General features: G+C 40.3%; 1 protein-coding gene across 5 annotated transcripts in view; it reads left to right on the plus strand.

Moving 5' to 3' along the window:
- The window catches only part of ofcc1 (orofacial cleft 1 candidate 1), a 123,718-nt gene that overhangs the window by 23,392 nt on the left and 75,113 nt on the right, over positions 1-25,213 (plus strand). For 2 of the 5 annotated variants that reach the window (XM_079602130.1, XM_079602131.1), the window contains exons 6-14: positions 1,421-1,525; positions 2,234-2,317; positions 4,480-4,658; positions 7,864-7,950; positions 8,820-8,881; positions 9,655-9,781; positions 12,516-12,755; positions 18,069-18,332; positions 24,729-24,870. In XM_079602130.1, the coding sequence (XP_079458256.1) occupies positions 1,421-1,525; positions 2,234-2,317; positions 4,480-4,658; positions 7,864-7,950; positions 8,820-8,881; positions 9,655-9,781; positions 12,516-12,755; positions 18,069-18,332; positions 24,729-24,870 (1,290 nt within the window). Of the gene's footprint in view, positions 1-1,420; positions 1,526-2,233; positions 2,318-4,479; positions 4,659-7,863; positions 7,951-8,819; positions 8,882-9,654; positions 9,782-12,515; positions 12,756-18,068; positions 18,333-24,728; positions 24,871-25,213 lie in introns of those variants that run through there. The other 3 variants (XM_079602133.1, XM_079602134.1, XM_079602132.1) reach the window with 3 other exon arrangements.

Consider the following 25,213-nt stretch of genomic DNA (forward strand, 5'->3'; position numbering starts at 1 on the left):
TCATTTTGTCCTAAGAGAAGCTGTCTTTTGGCTGTTTTTTCTAAATTCTGTCAGCATGTAGTTGATAATGTATTTTCTTACATGTACGGAAATGGCATGATTTACCCACCCTAAATCTATAAGCAGGCTGCCTAACAGATCAGTGTTATTCTAGCAGCGTCAAACTGCATTGCAGCGCTGCATTATTGATAGTGTGCATGAAGAACAGTTTGATTAAAGATGAGAAACACTGGAAGATGGCCAGGCCATGTAGTTAAATCAAAGATATAATTCAAAGACATAATTTCAAAGACCGCCAACGTTATGCAAATATGAATGTTCAGCCCCTTCCAACAAAAACAGATATGGAAGCCAAACTGTGTTTACCGTGTACCGTCACTTTAATTTGTTTGATGGGTGAATGTCAGTCAAATGGGGCGTTCACAGTTACAACGTTTAAATTGCTTGAGGTCGATCTGTATCAGGCGGGGGATCATTGTGTGTATCCCATTGGTAGTTGCAGCCTCACATCGCTGCTCATTTGCATGAAGTCAACACAACTTTGTTGCATTGCCAAAGGTCGCTTTTGCTCATGACGCCAGAAACTGAGACAGTATGAGTAGGAGGATATACTTTTAGATAAATTGATGAGAGAAATTGCAACTCAATGGCTGTAGAAGGAATAAAAAGTCTCAGTTTGGGGTTTAAAGATCCAGTTGACTTTTCGCTTTTTAGTTAGCCACCATCAGTTCTGCTAATTTGTGGTATAACTTAAATTCTAAGCATATCAGCTCTTTTATAGTTGAGATTTGCTCGGATGCATCTTTCACAGCTTTTCGAGCCATTTTCAATATGCCTAACCTGTGGTTGAGATATGTAGGTGTTGAGTAGTGAAGAGCAGAGAGCAGTAACTCTTTAACAGGAATAACCCCTCTAGCTGCTGGATTTCTATAAAACTCTGGTAAGACGCTTTGATGCCCAAAGGTCAGCAATTGCTAATAAGAAGTCAATGGGATACAGCGTTTGCTTTGTCGCCCCTTCTCTCGCTTTCTCTCCCTCTTTCTCTGACCGGTGACCCCGGAGCAGTGTTAGGGTATTGTCTTTGAAATCCAGGGCTCCTTTACTTATACACGTTTCTTATTAGTTCTTTTGAACACAGGTAACATATGGCAGGTTGTGTTTAAAAGATTGCCTGCTCTGACCTTTCCTAGCATGCTAATTAGGCCCCTGAGCAGCGTCGGGCCCTCTTGAGCGCAGATCAGGGAAACGTGACCGAGCGGGGCCTTATCAGGTAGCCTGTGCCAGCCGGCGAGAGCGGTGTGGACTTTCAAAATTAACATTTTCACATCATGTGCTTCTAATAATCACTAACCCAGCCCACCAACCATCAGCCCCCCTCACTTTCTCTTTTCTCTCCTTTGCCCGCCTGGACTTTCCACAGGAAATGAAGGTGCCCAAAATTACTTTGACCCCTCGTCGGCGGTGGAGGGTGACCCAAGGCGGTGCAGGATGACTGGGGTCGGAGGCAGAGATGAGCTGGAATTAAGTATGCCATTTTTTCTCGTAATAGGCCGCCTCAGTTCATTAAAGCGGGGTGAGCGAGATCACTCACAGCCTGTCAGAGTGTTGGGTGGGCTGGTCTATGTAAATACTTTTACCAACGGGCCACATGATTGAGCGTTGCTGTGACTGTCATTGCCGAAGGTCACCTGTCATTGGTCAGTTCCATTTCCGATCCCCATGCTTTCCTTAACTTCCTTTATATGAAGGGGGTTCCTTCCAATATCGCTATGTGCACCTCAGCGCGTCTATTAAAAGCATGCTCTGGGGAGCAAAGTCATATGCATGTTATAATGAAACATGGCTATTAACAGAAAAGCCATTTTGACTATATCTGTTGGACACCACCATCCTGTAATATTCCACAATCCTCACAAACCTACAAACCTTGATAATGACACTCCAGAGGTGGGGACACCTTCAAATGATATTTTGCATAAATTTCATTGCTGTCGAACGACTTACATTGGACTTACTAGCATGTTATTATTAGCTCTGAGCTATAATCATTTAATGTAAATGAAGGTCAGGAATTAGTGTCAGTTGTTGGAAATTCATGCCACATGTTCCTTTATGTTACATTTGGACTTTGCAATCCATGCAAAATCAGTCAGTGAGAGGTGTTTGAGAGCACAGCAATAAAATGTACCATCCGTCAGGTGAAATATTATTCAAATTTGATTTTTCTTCCCAGAGTTTATGAATGAAGATGAGAGGAACCTTTATGAGAAACTTTCCGAAATGTTTCAGGAAGAAGACACTGTCATAGATCTACCAGGTAAATATTTTTGGAATTTTTGGAAAGATAAACACAATGTCTTTAATATCTCAATTGTTTCTCCCAGCCATGAATGGTATCAAATACTGTAGAAACTTTGCTTACTCAGACCTTTCTCTTGAGAAACTAGTCTCAAAAATCTATCCTCTAGAGTTTCAAGAGAGATTTGTTCTGATCATTAGGAATTTTAGGAGACACCTCTGAAACAGAGCTTAAATGAAATATAACTCATATGAACTTTGAAAGAGCATCCACTGAACACTCGAATTTCCACTGGGCTGAACTTATAACAAGGCTCTGTTCTGTGGAGACATCATGTGAATGTTGTGGAAATAAATGACACCGGCCAGGTTTATAAAATATTGATTCTCTTCTATTTAACTTCATTATGAGACACTCATGATTTTCCATGTAGGATGTTGTTACCCAGCAGGATGCTTTTGTTGTAATTCCCCAAAAAAGCATTGAGCTCTCAGGTAGGCACTGAGCTCAACTTCCTGTGCGAGAGCCATTGTTGTGTGTTACTCCAGTGTTTGTCCCATTAGCAGAGGGTCGGATTAAGACTCTCTCCCAAGTAGAGTGTCGGGCTTATGCTGCTTTTGTCTTGGTGTAAAATGCTCTCAGTGGATCGGTTGAGGTACCGCACAGCAGTTGTAATTGGTTTGCCAGACCGTCATTGGGTTTAGGCCTCACGGTACACACGAATATGGTGTTAGCTGTCTAACACTCAACTGGATTGTTGTGGATTTAGCTGGAGTATATAGATTAGCCTCTTCACTTTTGTCTTAGAATGCTCATAAAATCCTTCAAAGAAACAGAAGGAAAGAGGATACAGGATTAACACACAAACAGTAGAAGGAGGAGGACGATCATGGGTAGCATCCATCCATGAGGCTTTAACACAGTCACAATAGACTTGAGACAATTGCCTGCAAGCCTTCTTCACCGCCACCTCCTGCAGTCCAAAGTCTGCTAATTCTCTAAATAGCTCGACACTTCTAACACTTAAAGGGGTTTGGAGCATCATTAGCAGAATGGGCACAGTCCAGTATGCAATGAGTAAAACTCTTTAGGAAACCCATTTGGCACTTCAAATATTCTTTCCAGTGGCAGAAAAAAACATCATGGGCCCTATCATACACCCGACGCAATGTAGTGCCAGGCGCTACACAAGTGTTTCAGCCCGATGCATTTGTGCCCATTTGTGTGTCCATGGGCGTGCTGGTCTGAAAACGAGGTGTGTTCAGGCGCATTTTTGGCATGCCGGGTGCACCAACCATTTTTCCTGTCAAAAAGTGGACTTGGAAAAGTGGATTCTGACACACGTTAAGTGCACTCGCACCGTGCGCTTTAGACTATGCGCTTAGACCGTTAAAATAGGGCCCCAAGACTCAATGCGACCAACTTTTGAGGTTCTCTGTTCCAAAACCTTGATAGCCGCCTTGCTGTCTACTTCTGGATTTGGAACACTCCAAATAATACGTGTAAAAAAAATATAGAGCTCCTCCTTCAGAGCAGTTGATTTCATAAGAGTTGAATATTAGCACGTTGTAATAATACGCTAAGAGTAATAATTTACAACAAACACAAATGTTGTACTATATTAAAGTCAATTTTTATTTGGACTGAATTGAACTATTTGTATCAATACTTTTTGGTATTGAATATGTTGCATTTATAACCAGCATATTGCTGCTTCTGCCATCTTGGATAAATGCTTTCAGTGAGCCTGTCATAACGTATTATGAGATTGCCTTATGCATGAAGGATACATGCCGTGCTACCTTAGAATTGGGCCAAAAGGAGGTATGTATTTTTTCGAACATCCATCACATCGGCAGAGTGCCTGTGATTGCCTTAAAATGCTGTCTAGGTAGGCAGCTCACTAGGTTTTTTAACAGAGCTAATATGTATCTTTGCACTTGATCCAGGTGTTTCCCCATTTGTGTGTTGTGTAGCACTGTGAAGCTAGTGCAATCACATTAGGGCTTCATTAGCACTACTCTGTTTGATTAACTCACTGGTTTAATTAAATCGTGCTTCTGTGTAATTTGGTTCAGATGAGGAATGTGTCTAAACCTCTGAGCGGGCCTTAACATCACTATCATTGACTCTTCAGATTTGTGTTTGACGTGTATAACCATAGTGCATGTGTATGGTAGGTATGGTGGTGTCTGGGCGTGTTGAGGATGCTGAACCAGTGGCTGAGGATGGATTGAGGGATCGACGAAGGACGGAGCTGCTGGAGAGGAGAGCGGAGGTCATCCCTCAGTATGTGGAGCAGCTCAGAGAGCGTGTGCAGAAAGACATGATCCCAGTGGGCAAACCTGTGCTGGAACAGGTCAGTTATATATAAGCCCATAAGCCTCTACTGGTCAGAATGATCTGTGCTCTGAAGTTGCTCATGTCACAGCCGGAGTTATTACACCCAGTCTACAGTCTGTTTGCAAATCGCGAGAGATGACGCTACAAACTTTTTATTTTAATCAACAAAGCTATTGTTCAGAATATACTGTTCTTTCAGCACTCTCAGTTTTTATGCTTTAACTTGTGTTATTTTAGGCGTTTTTTTCTATTTTTTTAATTGATAAATGGAGGGAATGGTATTGAGACATGACACACAATTTGTAATCAAACCAACCGCATGATCAGCTCAACTTAAAATTTCATTAACGTGGTCTAACGGTTTAGACAACAGTTATATTCCAAAACTTCGCAAGCTGCTTTTTTTGAAACCGTCTAGGAAATTACCTTGCAGCATCCTGACTAAAATTAGTAAATTGATTTAGATTTTTTCCAACAGTTTTACTGTACATGTATTAGCATGTTACTTAGCTGTATTTACAATCAACATTTCTCACTTCATCCACTATCTTTGTTGAATTTGTTTTTCACTGAGCTTGATTTGTCTGGCATAGACAAATGGCACAGCCATTACATATTTAAACCAGTAATATCCTATACTAAACCTAAACTAATCTTGACAAACTATATATCATTTGAAAGTTTACAATCTCCAGTTTACATATTTGGTGTCTGATTTTCAATTTGCAACAATAATATTTTTACACTCCTAAAGCCTGGTTCACACTGGACGATTAAAAAATTGTCGGCCGATTTTCCAAACCTGAGAGACCCCACACACGGCGATAAAAAAAATCCCGGGTCTAACAGTTTTGGTCGTAAAGTGTGTGGTGCACAACCACACTGCAAAATCAACACATCACACACGAACCGATTTGACTCCTGAGCATTCCCAGGTCAGACAGGAAATCTCGCAAAATCCCTCGAGATCAAACGTGACTTCAGAGTAAACAATCATGGCGGACGAAGAGGATGCAGTGGCGATAGTTTGTAGTTTGTTTTTAACCGGAAAAAAAACTTTATCCTCCATCTCCGACGTCCACCGGACTTTCTGGTGCGCCATGCCGCCGGCTGTTTTGATTTTGTTTCCCGGTGCTTCCTCGCCGCCTCATCACCTCGCTTTCTGATTGGCTACACGCCACAGGCTGCGTGCTCGTGTGTACATACACACGAGGAGAAATCGGGCCAAAAAAATCCAACATGGATATCCCCGATTTGAGATCGAAGTGGTCCCGACGTCCTTCCGAGCAGACGAGAGCAGTCTTAACACACCACACACGGCAGGAATATCTGATCAGATTATTTTACGATAATCGGAGCATTCTTAAGATTGTCGGAAGGGGTGAATCGGGGCTAAAATCGGCCTAATTACCCTGCCGTGTGAACCAGCCTTAAGGCGTGTTCAGACCTTTATTTTGAAATTGTGATTAACATGAAAAATCATGAAAGAATGGTAGAAACCTCAGTTTGTTTTCATGCCAAGAGTTCAAAAGATAGCATCCATTCAATTATTTTAGAAAAAAAAGGTCTGAAAATGTTTTAAATATAAAGAAAAAAATTCGATTCACCATTTGTGATGTGGCAGCGAGCTATAATGCACATATGTGTTATTTTTGTGTTTCTTAGAGGTTGAATTCATTTCAAAATCTGCCAAACTTCCAGTACTTCTGAATAGGATGTCTACTTCATAAATTGTATGAACATTTTTAAAATAATGGTTTAGATCACAAAAACAACATATGGAAATGGAGGTGGCCTTATATGGGCAGTAATGTTAACTAGTGAAAAAGTTTGGTACTGCGCCCAAACAACATCTTACTGAAATCCTAACCCTAACCCTAACCCTAATCAACCTAAAATTTTAAACACAACTGGTTTTAGTTTAAACAATTTTTTTGCAGTTTTAGAGTCCTCCACATTCTATATAAAATATGAATAATCACATTTTTAACATTGTACATTTTCATAAACTGAAACTTCTATAACTTTTTTTTCTGTTTAACTTTCTCAATTTATTTCACTTCTACAAAAATCTGCCAAATGTCTTCTTTAAAACAAGACCAATCTTACATCTATATTCCAAAGCATTACTGAATTACAACCACTGAAGTTTGGAATGTGCATTTTCATGTCTATTAAAAAAAAGGAGGTGCCGCTTAAGGGGTTTAAGTACAACATAACCATACTGCCCATCTTTAGAAAGTGTTTTCATGCTCACTAGACTCACACAATGTGACTTTTTTTTTTGTACTTTTTTTCTAATTGAATTTAGTATTCTATGTTATTATTTTGTATTATATACTAGGTTATACAGTTTTTTATTTTTATTGTATGACGCTATATATATATATATATATATATATTTTTTTTTTTTTTTTTTTTTTTTTTGCTTTGGTATATATTTATTTGTTTATGTGGCCCAGATGTATTGTTTATGGTGAAAACCCTCTGTGAATGTACATTATAGGTAATATATTGTACAATAAGTTCATGTTATTTATGTATGCATATAATTCATTGTTTTGTTTTTCATTTGGAACCAAAGCTAAAAAATCTGGAGCTTGTCAGCTAATCTGAGATTTTGCAGGTCATATTCTAGAATCTAGACGCTTCAATCTTCAACTGAATGTTATTCCATATGGAGGAATTGTCAAAAACACAAAATGCTAAATTACATTGAACGAGATCAGAATTAGCCAACATATTCAAGCTGTAATCAGTCTTGGCAACATATGACTGAAATGCGAATGAAGAGATGCACATTAAATAGAGAATGTGAAGTTGAAGTGAGAAATGAATGCGTAAGGAGCGGATGGGATGTAATGGTTATGTCTGAGTCATGGCGTGTGTTGAATAATCACTCTTGGTTTATGTGCGACTGCAGATGAGCGCTTTATTCTGCTCTCCAACTGTTCGGAAAACACAACATTATCCCTACCACACTCCACAGCTATTTCACAATAATGTGTGTTTAAGCAGCACAGGATATACCACTGTCAGTCAGCTAGTATAAAGCCTTTTAAACGTGCTGACTGAATTCTGCGGTGTGTGTCTGTAGGGTTTGCCTGAAGATTGTATTAACACGTCTCTTTAGATGTTCTGAATTCAAGTTAGCTGCACATACAGTTGCAGAATGCAGTGTGTTGGTCCTAAACAAGAACATGGATTTTCCTTTTTGGCAGGAAGAGCGTTCAGAGCGAGGGAAGACAGAGGAAAAGGTGTGGGCGAGGAAGCAGAGAGTAATGTCGTTCTTAAGGGGAAATTCAAAGGTACTGATGTGTGTCCAGAAAAAGGAAAGATTACTGTAGGTATGTCAAATGAGATTTCCTGAGGTACAGGAGCTGCTGCTGAGACCTTCTGCTGTCTTTCCCCATCAATCACACTACTATCACTCAAACACACAGTCACAGGCTAACATGGACAATGCTATACAATTACATACCATAGAACATGTATAAATAGTATGCATTCTTAATGAAATACATGCACACGTGTGTGTGTGTGTGTGTGTGCGCGTGTGTGTGTGTGTGTGTGTGTGTGTGTGTGTGTGTGTGTGTGTGTGTATATACAGAATTATCCGCTTACATAATCCTTTCAAACTTTTTTTAGTCTTTTTTTTTATTTATTTACGGGAATAGCATACAATAATCTTACTATTTCTGTAGTATATAACATGTTTACTGTTAATAGTTTGCACAGTTTTGTTATGCACAGAATCATCAGATTATCTTATTGCTAATATATTTAGTGTAGATTTAACACTGTTCGCGTAATGCATACTATTTTACATACATTTTAAAAATAGAATTTTGTAAGCTATAAAGTAGTATTCCGTTCCAATCATAACCATTGTGTTCATTTATTTGAGCAAGACACATGTTGAGTGTCATAACAACATTTACCTTAAATATTAACATTATTCTCACGCTGCATTGCAAGCACTGCTAGTAAATGAAACATTTTACTCTACATTATCATTATTACTGTGACTTAGTCTGATTTATCATGGATCACTGTTAAAGTTGCTGTGCTATGTCACATTAAAAAATTTGGTTTCTTCATAATATTAAATACAATCTTTGATTTTTGGTTCAGAAAGTTTTTGTAATATTTAAATGTGTATTATTTGCTTCTGCAGATCAGGCACGTAGATGAGGAGGAAGCCGTTCTGCAGGACCGACTCTACTCTGTGTTCCAGCGGTGCGTGAATCTCTCTACATCCAATCTGATGTGAAATAATCATTAATCTGTGTTTCCAAAGCCATTTACATTTTGCTGACATTTGTGAGGAGATGTAATATACTCCACATTGTATTGTCTCTACCAGTGCATTCTGGGTAAGTTGCCAAAGGCGAGGAAATCTGTCCGTGTCATTGGACGCAAAGTAGCATCAATTTCATCCTGTTCACTTCAGTCTACAGCCTTCTCGCTCTCTCTCTGTTTCTGAGTGTCAGGCCTGCAGGCTCGGCTGTGTTTAAGTTTTTAATAATTGTGCAGCACCACACAGACTGATCTAATGAAATCAAGGATGTTAGTTGGACACTGGTGCAGAGGTTTGTTAGATGACCCTCTCCATGTCCTCTCATATTAGCGCCGGGTGGCTGTTAGTTATATTAGACGTCTGTATCAGATCAAGGTCACACCACCAATATTCAATGAATGCTGTGACACATCAATTTTTTTTTTTTTTTTTTTTTTTTTTTTTACAGATTTCCAACACTTTCAGTCGCAGTGTTGTAGAATATGTCATCTAGTGTGGCCTGGATATCTGATATTACTTTATTTATTTATTTTTAAATGGTTTGGCTAATGTTGCAATAATTGCTTAACATTTGGGTTTACATAGCCTAAAATGATTTTTGACATCCTCAATTGGAAGGATGATTTAAAGAAATGTATGTATTTATTTAAACATTTTATGGTATGTCCTCATTTAGATAGCAAAGTAAACATGTCTATATGTGTATTATCAGGGCGGAGAATCGCTTGCAGAATTCTTTGCGTCAACAGCAGGCTGAGATCATCGACCAATATGGTGAAATTATTGAAGAGACAGAAAACACAGAGCCACTAGGCATCGGATCTGACCTCCGCTGGCAGGTACACACACACACACACACACACACACACACACACACACACACACACACACACACACACACACACACACACACACACCCATGCTCACACGCTTGCACACTATCTCTCTTGCTGTGGACATCTCTCTGCCTTTCTGCCTTTATGAAAAGCTTGTAGTATCACTAATTTTTAATGTGCATTATAATAAACAACACACTATAAACAGGTTTGTAAGTGACAATGTCTTAGCAAACTAGCCAGAGAAGCAAATATTGCACCACAGCACATTATTTACAGACAGTATTTTTTTTATTTATAAGTTTATTTGTATAGGGACAGTACAAAAAAAACATGATCCCAGTCAAAGCTGGAAAATATGTATTGCACATAGAGAGTATAGCGAAAGCTAATTTGCATCTCAGGTCCCTAGAAAGGCTTTTCTAGACAAAACATAAAATAAAAAAATTTGTTACATTACATTACACTTTTACATACTAAAATTATTACATTTAAATATGCGTGCAGTTCTGGTTTACATAGTCTAAACCAGATTCTTTAATGTTTTGCCAAGATATATATTATTCCTTTAAAATGTATCACTTTTTCCTATAACAAAGCTTAAAGATGCCAATCAGTTATATACTGAGTAACTGCAAGAGAACCTTGCCTCAGTTTGAACCATGTGGTCGTAAAATACTGATGTCACTCCCTTAAATCTGATGTCAGAAAGATCAAACCATTATTTAAAAGGCAGAAATGTCACAACATAAAAAGGTTGAACAGCATGTAAAAATTCAGCAATTTAGTAAAAGCTCAAATTCTAGTCGAACCCATTTAAATGTACTGGTAATGCTGATATATGGGCGCATGCTAATTGACCGAAAATATAAATAAAGAATACAAAGGTAGGAATAACGTGAATGTTTTAAATTTTCTTATGAGTTCCATGTTGAATCAAATAACGTGATTAAATGCAGTATACTGTTAATGCTATCAGTCATGGGGGCACATTTCCTGAGAATATGCAAAGAATGAAAGCGTATGAGAACAGGTAGGCCTTGCTGCACCTAAGTCTTCTGACTTAACCAAATCTAAAGGAAGAGGACATCAGCCAATAGTTCAGTTGTTGCAGCGAGGTTTTGCGTTGTAATGACTCCTGTAAGAGGGCCTCAACAGAAACTGCAGCTTTGGTTTGCAGACAGAGAGTCAGCTTTGAGGGAGGCAGTAAACGCAGTGAGATTGTAGTATAATTCCTCAGCCTGGCATCCGTGCCCCCCAGTCACTGTTCCATTATCTCTCAAATTGCTGTGTTTCAGAGAGATAAAGATATTTTATGGCTTGCTGACTTGAAACAACCCGCACAGCCAGAAAAGCAATGGTCGACCTGCCACGCATAGTAATTTCATTGGTAAATGACAAAATCTTTGTTTATATGACATTTCCAAAATTACAGTGGCAGATGAATCTCAAATATAAAATGTCACATTTGGCATGCAAAACTATGAAAATATATTTCTGTACAAAATTCATGGAGGCATTTAATTTAGAACGTGTTTAATAACTAAGCCTGCCTGCATCGGTAATCCTGCCTTCAGGACTCAAAAAGATTGTCATATTTATTCACTAGCTCCCCCCAAACCCCCCCACCCCACCCTCCTTCATTCTCACGCCAAAAATTTTAAGGGTAAATGTTCATTGTTAATTAAGATTTACTAATTAAAATGAAAATAATTAAGGAGAAAGCTTAATCTTGGAATATTAGGCTATACTTAGAAAGAAAATAAGTTTTTGTGTGTGTATGTATGAGTGTGTGTTTTCTGTGGGGGGGAGGAGGAGGGGAGGTGGGTTGTTTCCTGTTTGCAGTGCGTGTTTTGTCGATCTGTCAGCGAGGTTTCAGCAAAAGCCGGCCTGCGTGCCAGAAAGTGAGGGATGAGAAGTGTTAAGGATCCAGCGTGCTGCCATAATGTCATCTAGGCGAGTGCTATGGCGAAACGCCCCTTACGCCGCAGCTGGAAGAAATGCAACGTCCTCCTCACTTTTATTTCCTGGAAATCTCTCAGTTTCATATCGCATACTACTTTTACTGTTGCTGTAGTAATTAATATGTATACTGGGCACAGAATGCAAATGTTCTGTTCTGCTGCATGACCTACTACATTTTTCAAAATGTGCAGGATACATCAGAACACAATGCACAGGATATATATATATATATATATATATATATATATATATATATATATAACTCATAACATGCTACATGTGAGTGGCACCCAGTTATCATCTAATATATCAAATATATATTTGTATTAGATGATAACCGAATGCCACTCACATGCTACTTGAGGAGGTGTGACAACAATTTGGCATTCTACAGTTTAAAACTTGTGAAATAATGCCTCACTTTTCAAAATCAGTATACAGCAGTGTATACTACACATTATTCAATAAATCGTAGGCCAGTGTTTCATTCTGATCACAGCCTGTGTGTATCATTTTAACATTTAGAATAGCCAACTCATTATTCCATTCACATTTGATTAATTCCCAAACAAATCTCAAAATGCAGATTTTTTTTTGTTTAAAGATTACAAGCGTTGACATATCTGGTGTAAATATCCAGCATAACGCTGTAATAAAGAGTCGAAGAGAATAGAATCTTCAATGTAAGTGAAATTGTTTTCTGTAAAGTATTTTCTCTTTCTCTCTATAAATCATTGTTTTTACATAGTGAAATGTTTCTCTGTGTGTGTAGGTGGAATGGACTCGGACTCCGCAGCCCATAGAGGTGCTTGTTTTGTGTCTGAGGGCCGTGAGAGAGAAGCTGCCCAGAGGTCTGTACTCACTGAGCGTGTCTCTTCAGACTGAACTGGGCGGCCGAACGCTGCGCTGGTCTCGTCTGCAGGAGCAGCGGTGGGCTGGGAGCACAGAACCCGTGGAACACCAGGGCCGATACTGTGACCCAGAGCTCAACATTAACCAGAGCCTCTACATGGTAGGAAAACCCCAGCAAACTGCCCTCCTGAGACACCCGCAGAACTGCCGTTTATTTAACCCCAACAGCAAAAATGTCTGATGTTCATGGAACTGATTTGATGATTGTTGATGTGAGTGGATTCATGCTACATTAAAGAGCACAGCATTCAAACCTCATCACCTTTTTGTTAGGAATTGTGCGGTATTTTACTTCTATCAATCACGGGCGCTGTTTAGAGGGGCCTTCTGTCATCTGACGTACAACACTGAGGGCATTTGTCATGGTTTTGGCAGCAATGATGAGATTTCTTTTCACAATTTAATAAGCTAAAACATTTTTTATTGCATTAAAAATTATTCTATTTTCAGCTCACCTAGGGCAAAGGTGTTCTCAAAATAATCGTTTTGCCTCTAGTTCAGTCTACCAGTAATTCAAATAAGCTAAAGTAACACAATTTTTTAACATTGTGTCACATCTTAATTTCATTGTGTTCAATCTACCTTATTTAAAACTGAAGTTCACTTAATCCATTTGTGTTTAGAACTATATGAATCGTTTTTGTTGACATACAGTATGACTAACTAAGAGAGACAACAAAAATAGTTTAATCAGAAAAGGCCTAATTTGTGGTAACAACAAGTTTCTCCACCATACAATATATAAAAAATACTAATTGCATGTCATTTAGCAACACTAGTCATTCAGCTTTAATTAATATGATATTCTATCGATCTAGCTTACTGCAACGCACAACAAGTGTCTGACATACAGAGTAACATTATAATATAACTTTCAACACACCCAAATGCATTTTTAGTATGATTGCTTTGATCATGTAAAACAGTGCTGCATTACCCCACAATTTGAATTTGTCAAATTAAGTGACGGAATAAGTAATAATTCAGCATTTGCGGCTATTTCATTATATATATAAAAAAAATAATGTACATTTTTAAGAGATGTAACTGTAACAAAGTTCAAGTTCTGGGAAGAAGGAGGCTGATGTTAAACATAAATGTATTCGTAAAATAAACATAAACAACAAAACGAAAGGAGCAGCAGCTGTTTTTTAGTTTTTTAATGCAACATTTGTATTGCATTATTTTTATACAATTCTTCTTTAATACAATTCTTCATATATCATATATCAAGAAGAAAAAAATCATTATAATACGCTGATTATCATATCAATGCTAAAAAACAGTTGTGGTTGAGCTGTTTAATATTTTTGTGGAAACTGTGATAATTTTTTTTTCAGGATTCTTTTATAAATTAATAGAAAATTCACAAGACCAGCATTAATCGCAATCTTTTACAGTATAAATGTTTAACACTTTTGATCAGTTTAATATGTTCATACTGGAAAAAAAAGTGCTTAACAAAAGGAAGTAAAGTAATCATAAAATAATCACAATTTATGCATAAGAAATAAAATATCATGTATAAGAAATAAAAATTACAACTAAAGGCTCAAATACTATTCCAGAATCACTGAATTCGGGACTCCTCTGTCTGAATGGAGGTCTTCAGAGAGCTTCGGTTCGTGAGACATTTAGGACAATTATACAAGACATTTGACGATTTGTTGCCACCAATCACAATCAGGTATTTCAGAGAGCCATGTAATAAAAATACACTTTATAGATTGACTGCATTCTGCACAATGTTAGGTTTGTGCAGAACACCCACACAAGGATAGGGAAAATGCTTTTGATATGGTGTGCCTTCTGAGCTTTTCAGTGATCTTAATTCCAGCGAAAATCAAATGTGTCGGTCATCAGACAGGACTAAACTCCAAAACAGAGCCGCTCCAGTTATTCTCACTGCAGTTCCACTTGAGTTATTGAATATAGAGTCAGAATGAGGCTTATGAAATGTGATATTAAACAGTCAGTGTGTGTATGGAAGTGGAAAGAGACTGTATTAAAAACTGCTGCTGAAAGCTCAAGGTTTGACTTGAGGGACAGTCACTGTGAATAAAACAGCTGCTTTTCTAACATGACATTTAGTGTGTGAACGTAAATCAAATTTATAATTCATTATACAAGAGCTGACGGTTTATTGGGATAAAAATGAAGTAGAAATGCCTTGAAACCTGAATTCCAGCGGTGTCAGAATTCAAAAACTACTGAGACAAATATGAAAAATAAATAACTACATGGCATTCAGAGCAAAATAACAGTGTTAAGGTTATAGGTTAGTTTTGCCAATGCTGCTTTATCTTGTTTTCTGTTGGCTGTGAATGAGAATCAATGCAGTCACTGTGTGGTGAAAAGACAACTATGCAAATATATACTGTATGCAAATATTTGTAAAAAAAAAAAAAAAACTTATTATTTATGTACTGTAAGAAAGATAACCAATGAATGATCCTTGTATGTCAATGGCAGACGATAATCGTTTAATTAAAAAAAGCACACAGAAAAAATTAGAATAATCTCATAATAGGCTTTTTATGAGAATAAAGGGACATATTTAACAAAGTTTTGATTAAAGTGTGGTCTTATATTTAAAAAATGTATGTATATGTATAATGCTATAACTTTATTCTTCAAAATACAACTTGAATCTTGTAACCTTACTTATTCTTGTAAAAGGCCTATTATTACGACTTTATCCTCAAAATCATTTAAATTGTATTTATTTATTTATTTATTTTTCGATTAATTTTGACATGCGCACACCAAAAACTGAAATAATCTTCTAAACAAAGTTTGAATGAGAGAGTTAAGTTGAGTTGTTTTAGGCTGAATTAATTCTATTAGTTTACTTCAAATCCTACCCAGAAATTGTGTTCAGCGGTGCCTTGAAAACACTGTAAGTAAAGATCCTAAAAATGTGATCAAGTTCAATAATTAAAGCCCTAAATCTAGCATGCGCTTGTGTAGTCAGGCCTATATCTGCAGACAGAAGCATCTGACACAAAGAAAATAAAGTGGGCAGCTTTAACTGAATACTCCTCCTCTCTCGTCCAAAACCGTGGGCTCTGATTTGGCAGGCAATCGTTTAGCGCTCCATTGAGATTGTCTAGTGTCAGTCTCCTCTATCCTCTACCAGCTCTTATTTATAGCCAATCCTGTTGCTGTTGATGTTTATGTTTCGAAGATTTCCATCAGATTTGTCTGTAATTGGCTCATTTGCTTTTTGCTGTTGCCCACATTACCGTGTGCTCTCGCCTCATCTCGTCTGTTTTCCTCACAGCTTTCGCAGAGGAAATGAGGAATTAGCGATAGTAGGAGGAAAGCTACAGCTCATCATGTTTTTCTTGAGTGTCTCTGGCTGGTGCTTAGAGTTGCTCTGGTTTGATCCATCTCGCAGATTTGAGTCTTTCCTTCAAGTGGGATGTGAAAGCCGTGATGGTCCAGGCAAGGAAGCGGAAGATAAGAAGAATCTTTCACATCTTTGCCAATCTGAAGTCTTAGTCTCATTTTTTTTCTTCCCATCTCTTCATTCCATTGTTTCATAGCGCTTCCATCTAAAGCAAAAACAGTCGATATGTTTAAAAGCAAAATTAGACCAGCAGTCCATGAGGGAAGCCCACTCAAAAGAATAGTTCATCCCAAAATGAAAATGCTGTTGTTATTTAAACCCATATGCTGTTTTTTTTTTTCTGTAAAAAAAAAGAGATTCTTTACACAGTTCTTGACACAGTCTGTATAACTTTTTTTTCAATGTATGCCTTCAAGTTTGCTTTCTCTCTTTCCCTCTTTCTCTTGTGGAGTTTGTTCAGTAAGCACAGGTCTGTTTTGAATGAAATGCGATCGCTGTGATGCTTTAATAGATTCCCAGCATGCAGCAGTTCCACTTGAAGACTGACACAGGCCTGAAACACAACGTCTCAGTCATTTTATTGTTTTCACTCTCTTTTTTTAATCTTTTTTCCCCCTTGCCAATTGATACAGTCAGCAATGTTCTTGCTTATTTTTCAGTGAATTAAGCGTCTGAAATATTTTTCAATATGTATAATGCAGGAGATTATGGCATGAATTTGAGGCCCGACGCAGGGAATCTGAGCCGTTTTTTAGGTGCGAGCACAAAGCGATTAGAAGAGAAACACATGATGAATGTGATAAAACAAGTCTTCTCCGTTTTCCATTACTCCTAATGGAGGGATGGAATATTCCGGGAATGATTGATGAAGTCAAGCGCTTCTTTCTGTCAGTTCATTTTTTAAAGGTCTGTCTCTTGCTTGATGGGTAAATAAGGATCTCTGTGTGTTAAACGCTGGTATTTCTCATGCCACATTCTCCTGATATCCCACTTTTTTCCGTTAAATGTGCCTGGTTTACATGTTCTAGTGATGTCACGGCTGTCATGTTGGGATCGTCACATGCTGGCGCCCCTGCTGAGATGGCTTCCTGAAACCAGCTGTAATCTCATTTTGACGTTTCATCATCTAGGTTCAAACTTTAGATCATATTTAACACGTTTACATCTTTAGCTAGAGGAAATGCTGTAGACCACTGATTTGACCATGGGACCTATGATTTTTATTTTATTTTTGTATGCAATATAAAAAATATTTAAAAAATATATTTTGAGATAAATCTTTACTCATAATTGCCACATTTTTTCCTTACAATATATTTTATTAATATGTTTATGAATAACTACAACCCAAAGTTTGGATTAATGTGTAATAGGTTAGGTGAGTAACAGGGTTTTAAACAAACAAACAAATACATGGATTTTTTTCTTCTTGCCATGCTGTAATCAATGTTTTATTTTTATGTCCTATTTTTTTTGGTGAGAAATTATCATCATCATCATCAAGCTTGTATACTCTACTTCTGTAAATATATTTCAAACCTGTCTATATATAGAATTCTAGATGCACTTGTACATTGTGCAAAAACATAATGGTGATAGTGTGCTGAATTTTGTTTGTATATCCTACTTAACCATATTTTGGGGACAGAATTGAGCTAAACCTGACAAAACCTCCAACAAGCTAAGTTTTGGGGGGTCCTCATTTGTAAAAACAGTGTAGAAATAAAGTAAATAAAGTTTTTAGATAGGGTGTTGGTTCAAGTTATATTACAGTATTTATAACTAGCTGTATATAAAAGCAATAGAAGTATATGTTTCCATGTAGATACACGTGTGTGTTTGTGTGTGTTTATATGAATGTTTTTTAATTTAATTTTTTAGTATGTAAATTAGTTTAGTCTTGCTTAGGTCTACTCTGTGTTTAAAGTGAATTATAAATCATTTTGACTTTGATCCTGAACTCCCTCTGTCTTGTTTAAAATAGATTCTAATTTTAATTTGTTTTAAATTGATAGGTTTTAGATTTAGTTGTTCTCAGAAACCCCTCTCTGTCTCCCATAGGTCTTACCTGCGTCATGTGATCTGTTGCCGTCCAGTGTCCTTGTGTTCAAGCTGTTATCTCTGCCTGGTGATCACAGTCATGTGAGTTGTGTAGTGGGCTATGGTGCATTTCCCATCTGCGACTGCTCCCTTCAACTCTTCAAGGGCAAGTTCAAGACCCCTCTCTTGCGTGGCATGCCGAACTCCTCACTCAACCAATTCTGCAAAATTGAGCATCTGCTCTCCACTGACCTGGACCACTGGCTATGCAACCTCTACTTCCAGGTACACCTTTACAATGTACTGAACATTTACTTCTTTGAAGGCACTGCAATCTAATAATTATGGAAGCTTGTTTCTGCCACAGAATAAAAAATAAAAAAAGGTAGTTGTGACTATTTATCTCATAATTCTGACTTTTTTTCCTCACAATTGCAAATTCACATTGCAATTCTGACTGTAATAATGATAAAGTAATATAAAGTTGCAATTGTGTTTTATAATGTCAGAGTTGTGTGATATGAATTCGCAATTGTGAGTTTTTATCTCGCAATTTTGACTTTATATCACACAATTCTTGACCGTAAACTAAGAGTTGTAAACTTGTTAATGTGAGATAGTCACAATTATCTTTTTTTTTTTACACTGTGATAAAAGTAATTGCATAAATAATACTACATACTATACATACTAGAATTCATACTATAATTAATAATAATAATATAAATAATTATAATCATCATCATCATTGTAATTATTATTAGTATTAATGCATTTAGTAATAAAGATTTTAGTTACTCATGCTAAAAACCACTGTAGTCACTAGGGCTAGGCATTGACACAAATTTCACGATTCGATTTTGATTTTGATATTGATTTTGATATCAAAGAAAAACATACTGTATCTCTTAACTAATACTGTAAGCTACAGGGAACCAAAGTTGGTATATCACTATAATGTTAAAGGTTAAAATTCACTGACTTGTAAGCTACTTGCATTTAAATTAGACAAAATTAAGTTTTTATTATAATAACGTTATATTAACACGACTATAACATAGTTATGTTTCTAATTAAATGGCGACTGTCATTAAAATGACAGACTGCCGTGACGGATTTTATTCAAAAATACATTAAATATTGAAAACAGGTTAAGTAAAAATACAATGAACAGTGCATACATTGAGCAAAATGCTCCTCTCCAGGGTTATTTTTTTCTAGTTGACTAATGAGTTTTTGGAAGTTGAGTGGCTTTTCTGAGGTAAATGTAACATACGTGACATTGTTTACAAGCTGTTTTATCCACTTCTTTCCACGGTTAAAACACTGATTGAGCGATTGAAGTGTGACATGATACATATTTCTGTAAGTTGTACTGTATCTTTTAACATACCTTCTGATGTTCATTCATGTTTATTTCATGCTGTAACTTTTCGCTTGACCTGAGGCGCTACAGCGATGCCGATTCCGATTTTCTTAAAGAAAAAAATCTCTCCTGACTAATGCAGTAAAACTTCAGTAAACCCTCTCATTTGGTACATTACTACAATATCAGAGGTTCAAATAAACAACAGAGCCCAAAATATCATATTCAGCTGCTATTTATTTTAAGATATAATAATTTGTCACGGAACACACACAGGAGAGAGAGGATCCAATCGCAGTATTTATTTAAGGGTAATCCGTACTCACAACAGTCCAGGCAAGGGTCGAAATCAAAGGCAATCCAAAAACATAAGACATGAACAGTAACAGGCAGGAACAGAAGTGTGGGGACATTAAACAAGGACTCCGTGACAAACACTGAAACAGACAGGGTATATATACACAAGTGCAAACAAGGTGACGAGAAACAGCTGAAGGAAATTAACAATCAGTGACAGACAGGATTATGGGAAATGTAGTGAAAATGCCTAGACACCGTGAAAACTGAGACCTCTAGTGTTAAACCCAGGGAACCACCAGACACTGTGACATAACCTCCCCTCTACGGAGCGGCTACCAGACGCTCCAAGACCACAAGAAACAAACAAAACAAGAGTCCAGGCGGGAGGTGGAATGGTGGAGGATCAGGGGGAGGGATGGAGGGCCAGGACCATGAAGGGGAACAGGAACAGGGGAAGACAACTTAACCGGCGGCCGTGGCGAAGCAGACAGTCCATCGGGCGGCCAGGGCGAAGCAGACAGTCCATCGGGCGGCCAGGGCGGAGACGACAGTCCATCGGGCGGCCAGGGCGGAGACGACAGTCCATCGGGCGGCCAGGGCGGAGACGACAGTCCATCGGGCGGCCAGGGCGGAGACGACCCCTCGGGCGGCCAGGGCGGTGAAGACCCCTCGGGCGGCCAGGGCGGTGAAGACCCCTCGGGCGGCCAGGGCGGTGAAGACCCCTCGGGCGGCCAGGGCGGTGAAGACCCCTCGGGCGGCCAGGGCGGTGAAGACCAAGGCGGAACAGAGACAGACCCTGGTTCAGGAACAGTCACAGACACCACCGGCTCAGGAACTGCAACAGACGCCACCGGCTCAGGAACTGCAACAGACGACACCGGCTCGGGAACTGCAACAGACGACACCGGCTCGGGAACTGCAACAGACGACACCGGCTCGGGAACTGCAACAGACGACACCGGCTCGGGAACTGCAACAGACGACACCGGCTCGGGAACTGCAACAGACGACACCGGCTCGAGAACTGCAACAGACGACACCGGCTCGGGAACTGCAACAGACGACACCGGCTCGGGAACTGCAACAGACGACACCGGCTCGGGAACTGCAACAGACGACACCGGCTCGAGAACTGCAACAGACGACACCGGCTCGGGAACTGCAACAGACGACACCGGCTCGGGAACTGCAACAGACGACACCGGCTCGGGAACTGCAACAGACGACACCGGCTCAGGAACTGCAACAGACGACACCGGCTCAGGAACTGCAACAGACGACACCGGCTCAGGAACTGCAACAGACGACACCGGCTCAGGAACTGCAACAGACGACACCGGCTCAGGAACTGCAACAGACGACACCGGCTCAGGAACTGCAACAGACGACACCGGCTCAGGAACTGCAACAGGCACCACCGGCTCAGGAACTGCAACAGACGACACCGGCTCAGGAACTGCAACAGACGACACCGGCTCAGGAACTGCAACAGACGACACCGGCTCAGGAACTGCAACAGACGACACCGGCTCAGGAACTGCAACAGACGACACCGGCTCAGGAACTGCAACAGACGACACCGGCTCAGGAACTGCAACAGACGACACCGGCTCAGGAACTGCAACAGACGACACCGGCTCAGGAACTGCAACAGACGACACCGGCTCCGGCTCCGGTTCTGGAACAGCAGACACTGGCTCCGGCTCTGGAACAGCAGACACTGGCTCCGGCTCTGGAACAGCAGACACTGGCTCCGGCTCTGGAACATCAGACACTGGCCCCGGCTCTGGAACAGCAGACACTGGCTCCGGCTCTGGAACATCAGACACTGGCCCCGGCTCTGGAACAGCAGACACTGGCTCCGGCTCTGGAACAGCAGACACTGGCATGTCCAGGATCCGAGCCAGACGCTCCAAATAGTCCATCATTGCCTTGGCGGCCCCACAAATGGGCATCTCTAGACCCGTCTCTGACTGGGCAGACGGGACGTGAACAGTCTCTGACTGGGCAGACGGGACGTGAACAGTCTCTGACTGGGCAGACGGGACGTGAACAGTCTCTGACTGGGCAGACGGGACGTGAACAGTCTCTGACTGGGCAGACGGGACGTGAACAGTCTCTGACTGGGCAGACGGGACGTGAACAGTCTCTGACTGGGCAGACGGGACGTGAACAGTCTCTGACTGGGCAGACAGGACGTGAACAGTCTCTGACTGGGCAGACGGGACGTGAAGCTCAGGCTCGGCAGGCATGCTGTGTCTCCTCCAAGCACGCAGTACTGCTACTGCATAAAAAAGGAAGACCGCCTTCTTTGCCGTGGCAGGACTGATGGTGGGCGGCTCCGAGAAAGTCTCAGGGATGACAGCGGGCTGCTCGGAGGGGACGGCCTCCGGGACGAAAGCGGGCTGGTCGGAGGGGACGGCCTCCGGGACGACAGCGGGCTGGTCGGAGGGGACGGCCTCCGGGACGACAGCGGGCTGCTCGGAGGGGACGGCCTCCGGGACGACAGCGGGCTGCTCGGAGGGGACGGCCTCCGGGACGACAGCGGGCTGCTCGGAGGGGACGGCCTCCGGGACGACAGCGGGCTGCTCGGAGGGGATGTCCTCCGGGACGACAGCGGACTGCACGAGGACGACCTCCGAGTTCTTAGGGAGACTGGAGGACTTCCTCCTCCTCCGCCTTTTCTGACAGCGAAGTGCCGGTTCTGGACTGGACGGAAACTGCGGCGAACAGATCTCTGGACTGGAATTCCCCAGCCCATGGTCAAAGAAGGGCCAGAGTGAGGAATGGTGTCGAGATTCCTCTCGACCGCCTCCTCCATTGCGGCCTCCACGGGTCCCCCGAAATCTGACCAATCTGGTCCCCTCAAAAAATTGTCTCTTCTCCCGCTCGGTGGCTGGGGAAGAGATATTTAAAAACATACCGCTGGATCTATGTTTGTGACGGAGTCCTTCTGTCACGGAACACACACAGGAGAGAGAGGATCCAATCGCAGTATTTATTTAAGGGTAATCCGTACTCACAACAGTCCAGGCAAGGGTCGAAATCAAAGGCAATCCAAAAACATAAGACATGAACAGTAACAGGCAGGAACAGAAGTGTGGGGACATTAAACAAGGACTCCGTGACAAACACTGAAACAGACAGGGTATATATACACAAGTGCAAACAAGGTGACGAGAAACAGCTGAAGGAAATTAACAATCAGTGACAGACAGGATTATGGGAAATGTAGTGAAAATGCCTAGACACCGTGAAAACTGAGACCTCTAGTGTTAAACCCAGGGAACCACCAGACACTGTGACATAATTGCACTCAAATACAAACTGAAATGTACTCAGTTGCACATGTCTTCATGACAAATATATTCAAACATATGTAATTAACAGTAAATAAGCTTTTGTAGCTAACTAATGAACTGTGAACATTGTATAACTTTCCAGAAGTAAATGCAAGGTAAAATGACACATTGGCATAGAATACGCAGGGGATTCTCTGCTTGCACATCCGGTGTGACGCCTGTTTCTCAGTGGATGCACAAGCAGAGCAGAGACAGCGCAGAAGTTGTGCGTATGAGCGGGAGAAGCACACACCCTTTGTGCTTTCACACTGGCAGCGTTTGTCGCATGCCAAAATCGAGAATTTAAAAAAATGTTTTTAACCCAGCACTAATAGTTACCCTGACTGAACTCTGTTCTGGGAGAAAAGGTCCTGTTTTGTATATGCGTGTGAGAGAGATAGAGAGTGTAAATGGCTCTTGCAAGAAAATTGAAAATTGGAGCCAGGTTGTAAACAAACCACATCTTTACTAAACAGATCCAGATACATTTGAGAAGAAGCATTGATCCCTTTATTCAACATCTTAATGAAGTTAAAAAGCAAAGCAATGACTTATCTCAATCTAATGAATTCATAAAAATAGGGAATTTTGTCTGTACTTCACAAAAAGTCCTTACAATACATCTCCAACCCAATGCTTGTTGAAAATATATACTTTGAAAATGCTTTCACCTTTAACACATTTTAACCATCAATTATACAGAAATCTGCAGATTTATCCCCAAATCAGTACAGAAAATTCCAAACATTTTCAGATTCCACCTGGGAGTGAAACAGTTTATGATTTTAGTAGTAAAAAAATGGTCAAGGTACAGTAGTTGACTTGTCCTGGCAATTAGTATGCATGCTCTGGATTGGATCTGGATTAAATCATTTCGGCATTCCATTCCTACACATTCCTACCATTTGTCCTACACTGTGGCATTGTGCTGTGTGATAAAACTGCACATTTTAGAGTGGCATTTTATTGTGGCCAGCCTAAGGCACACCTGTGCAATAATCATGCTGTCTAATCAGCATCTTGATGTGCCACACCTGTGAGGTGGATGGATTATCTCGGCAAAGGAGAAGTGCTCACTAACACAGATTTAGACAGATTTGTGAACAATATTTGAGAGAAATAGGCCTTTTGCGTAGATCTTTAAGTTCAGCTCATGAAAAATGTTGGCAAAAACAAAAGTGTTGCGTTTATAATTTTCTTCAGTGTATAATTTCCTGTCAATTCTCCACTATCCTAAAATGTCCAATAAATACATAAATACATAAATATATCCATAAATAAATACATGCAAACATACATGCATGCACACATAAAGAAAGTCAAAATAGAGGTGTACTTTCTGACCCCAAAAATATCAGGTCTGTTTTGGAAGGGTCACAGACAGCAGAGAGAGAAAAACAACATTAAACAAATTTTTTTGTATGCAATTAAGCATATTTGTGCAGAGGAACGATGGCAAAAAAAGGAGCTTATCAGTATTTAAAAGGGAGGAGAAATACTTACATATGTTTTGTTGTTGATGTCAAAGCTGTGTCCAATCAAACACAATTAAATCCCGGTTCCTAAATTATCTGGGTCCTGAAGCAAAACCAGTCGAGAGCCACTGCTCTACAATATCTATTAGCCAACTCTCATAATCAGTCTTTGTCAATCAGCAGACATCCCTCTGTGCAGGTGAAGAGACTCCCGCGGGGCAGCACCGGGGTGCCGGAGCGCAGCTTCACCCTGCAGATCCCCTCTCACCCCCAGCTGAGCTCCAGCCAGGGGCTTCCTCCCCACCCGGACACCTCCACCCGCTCCTCTGCCTCTCTGCCAGGTAGGACTTCTGCACCCCCTCGACAGGAATAAATGCCAACGAATGTCACGGCCCGCCACAGACTCCCACACAGAATGGCAGCTGCCTGTTAGAATCTGGGGGGGCATTCATGCAAAGCAAATGAACCTTCTGCGTTCAGACTAAAGCACGTCCAATTTGCGCAGCACAATACGTGACATTTAGGCCAAATTGTTTTCACTGTAAATGAAGCTCACTAACATAAGACACTCGGCTTTGCAGATGATTGACAATTCTCACTGAATGCTATCATCATCATCATCCATTGGTGCGTGAGCAAATGGCACATATTTCCTCTAATCAAAACTCTCAGCCGGAAGCCGGC

This window comes from Phoxinus phoxinus, assembly GCF_949152265.1.
Source record: "Phoxinus phoxinus genome assembly, chromosome: 24".
Classification (NCBI taxonomy): domain Eukaryota; kingdom Metazoa; phylum Chordata; class Actinopteri; order Cypriniformes; family Leuciscidae; genus Phoxinus; species Phoxinus phoxinus.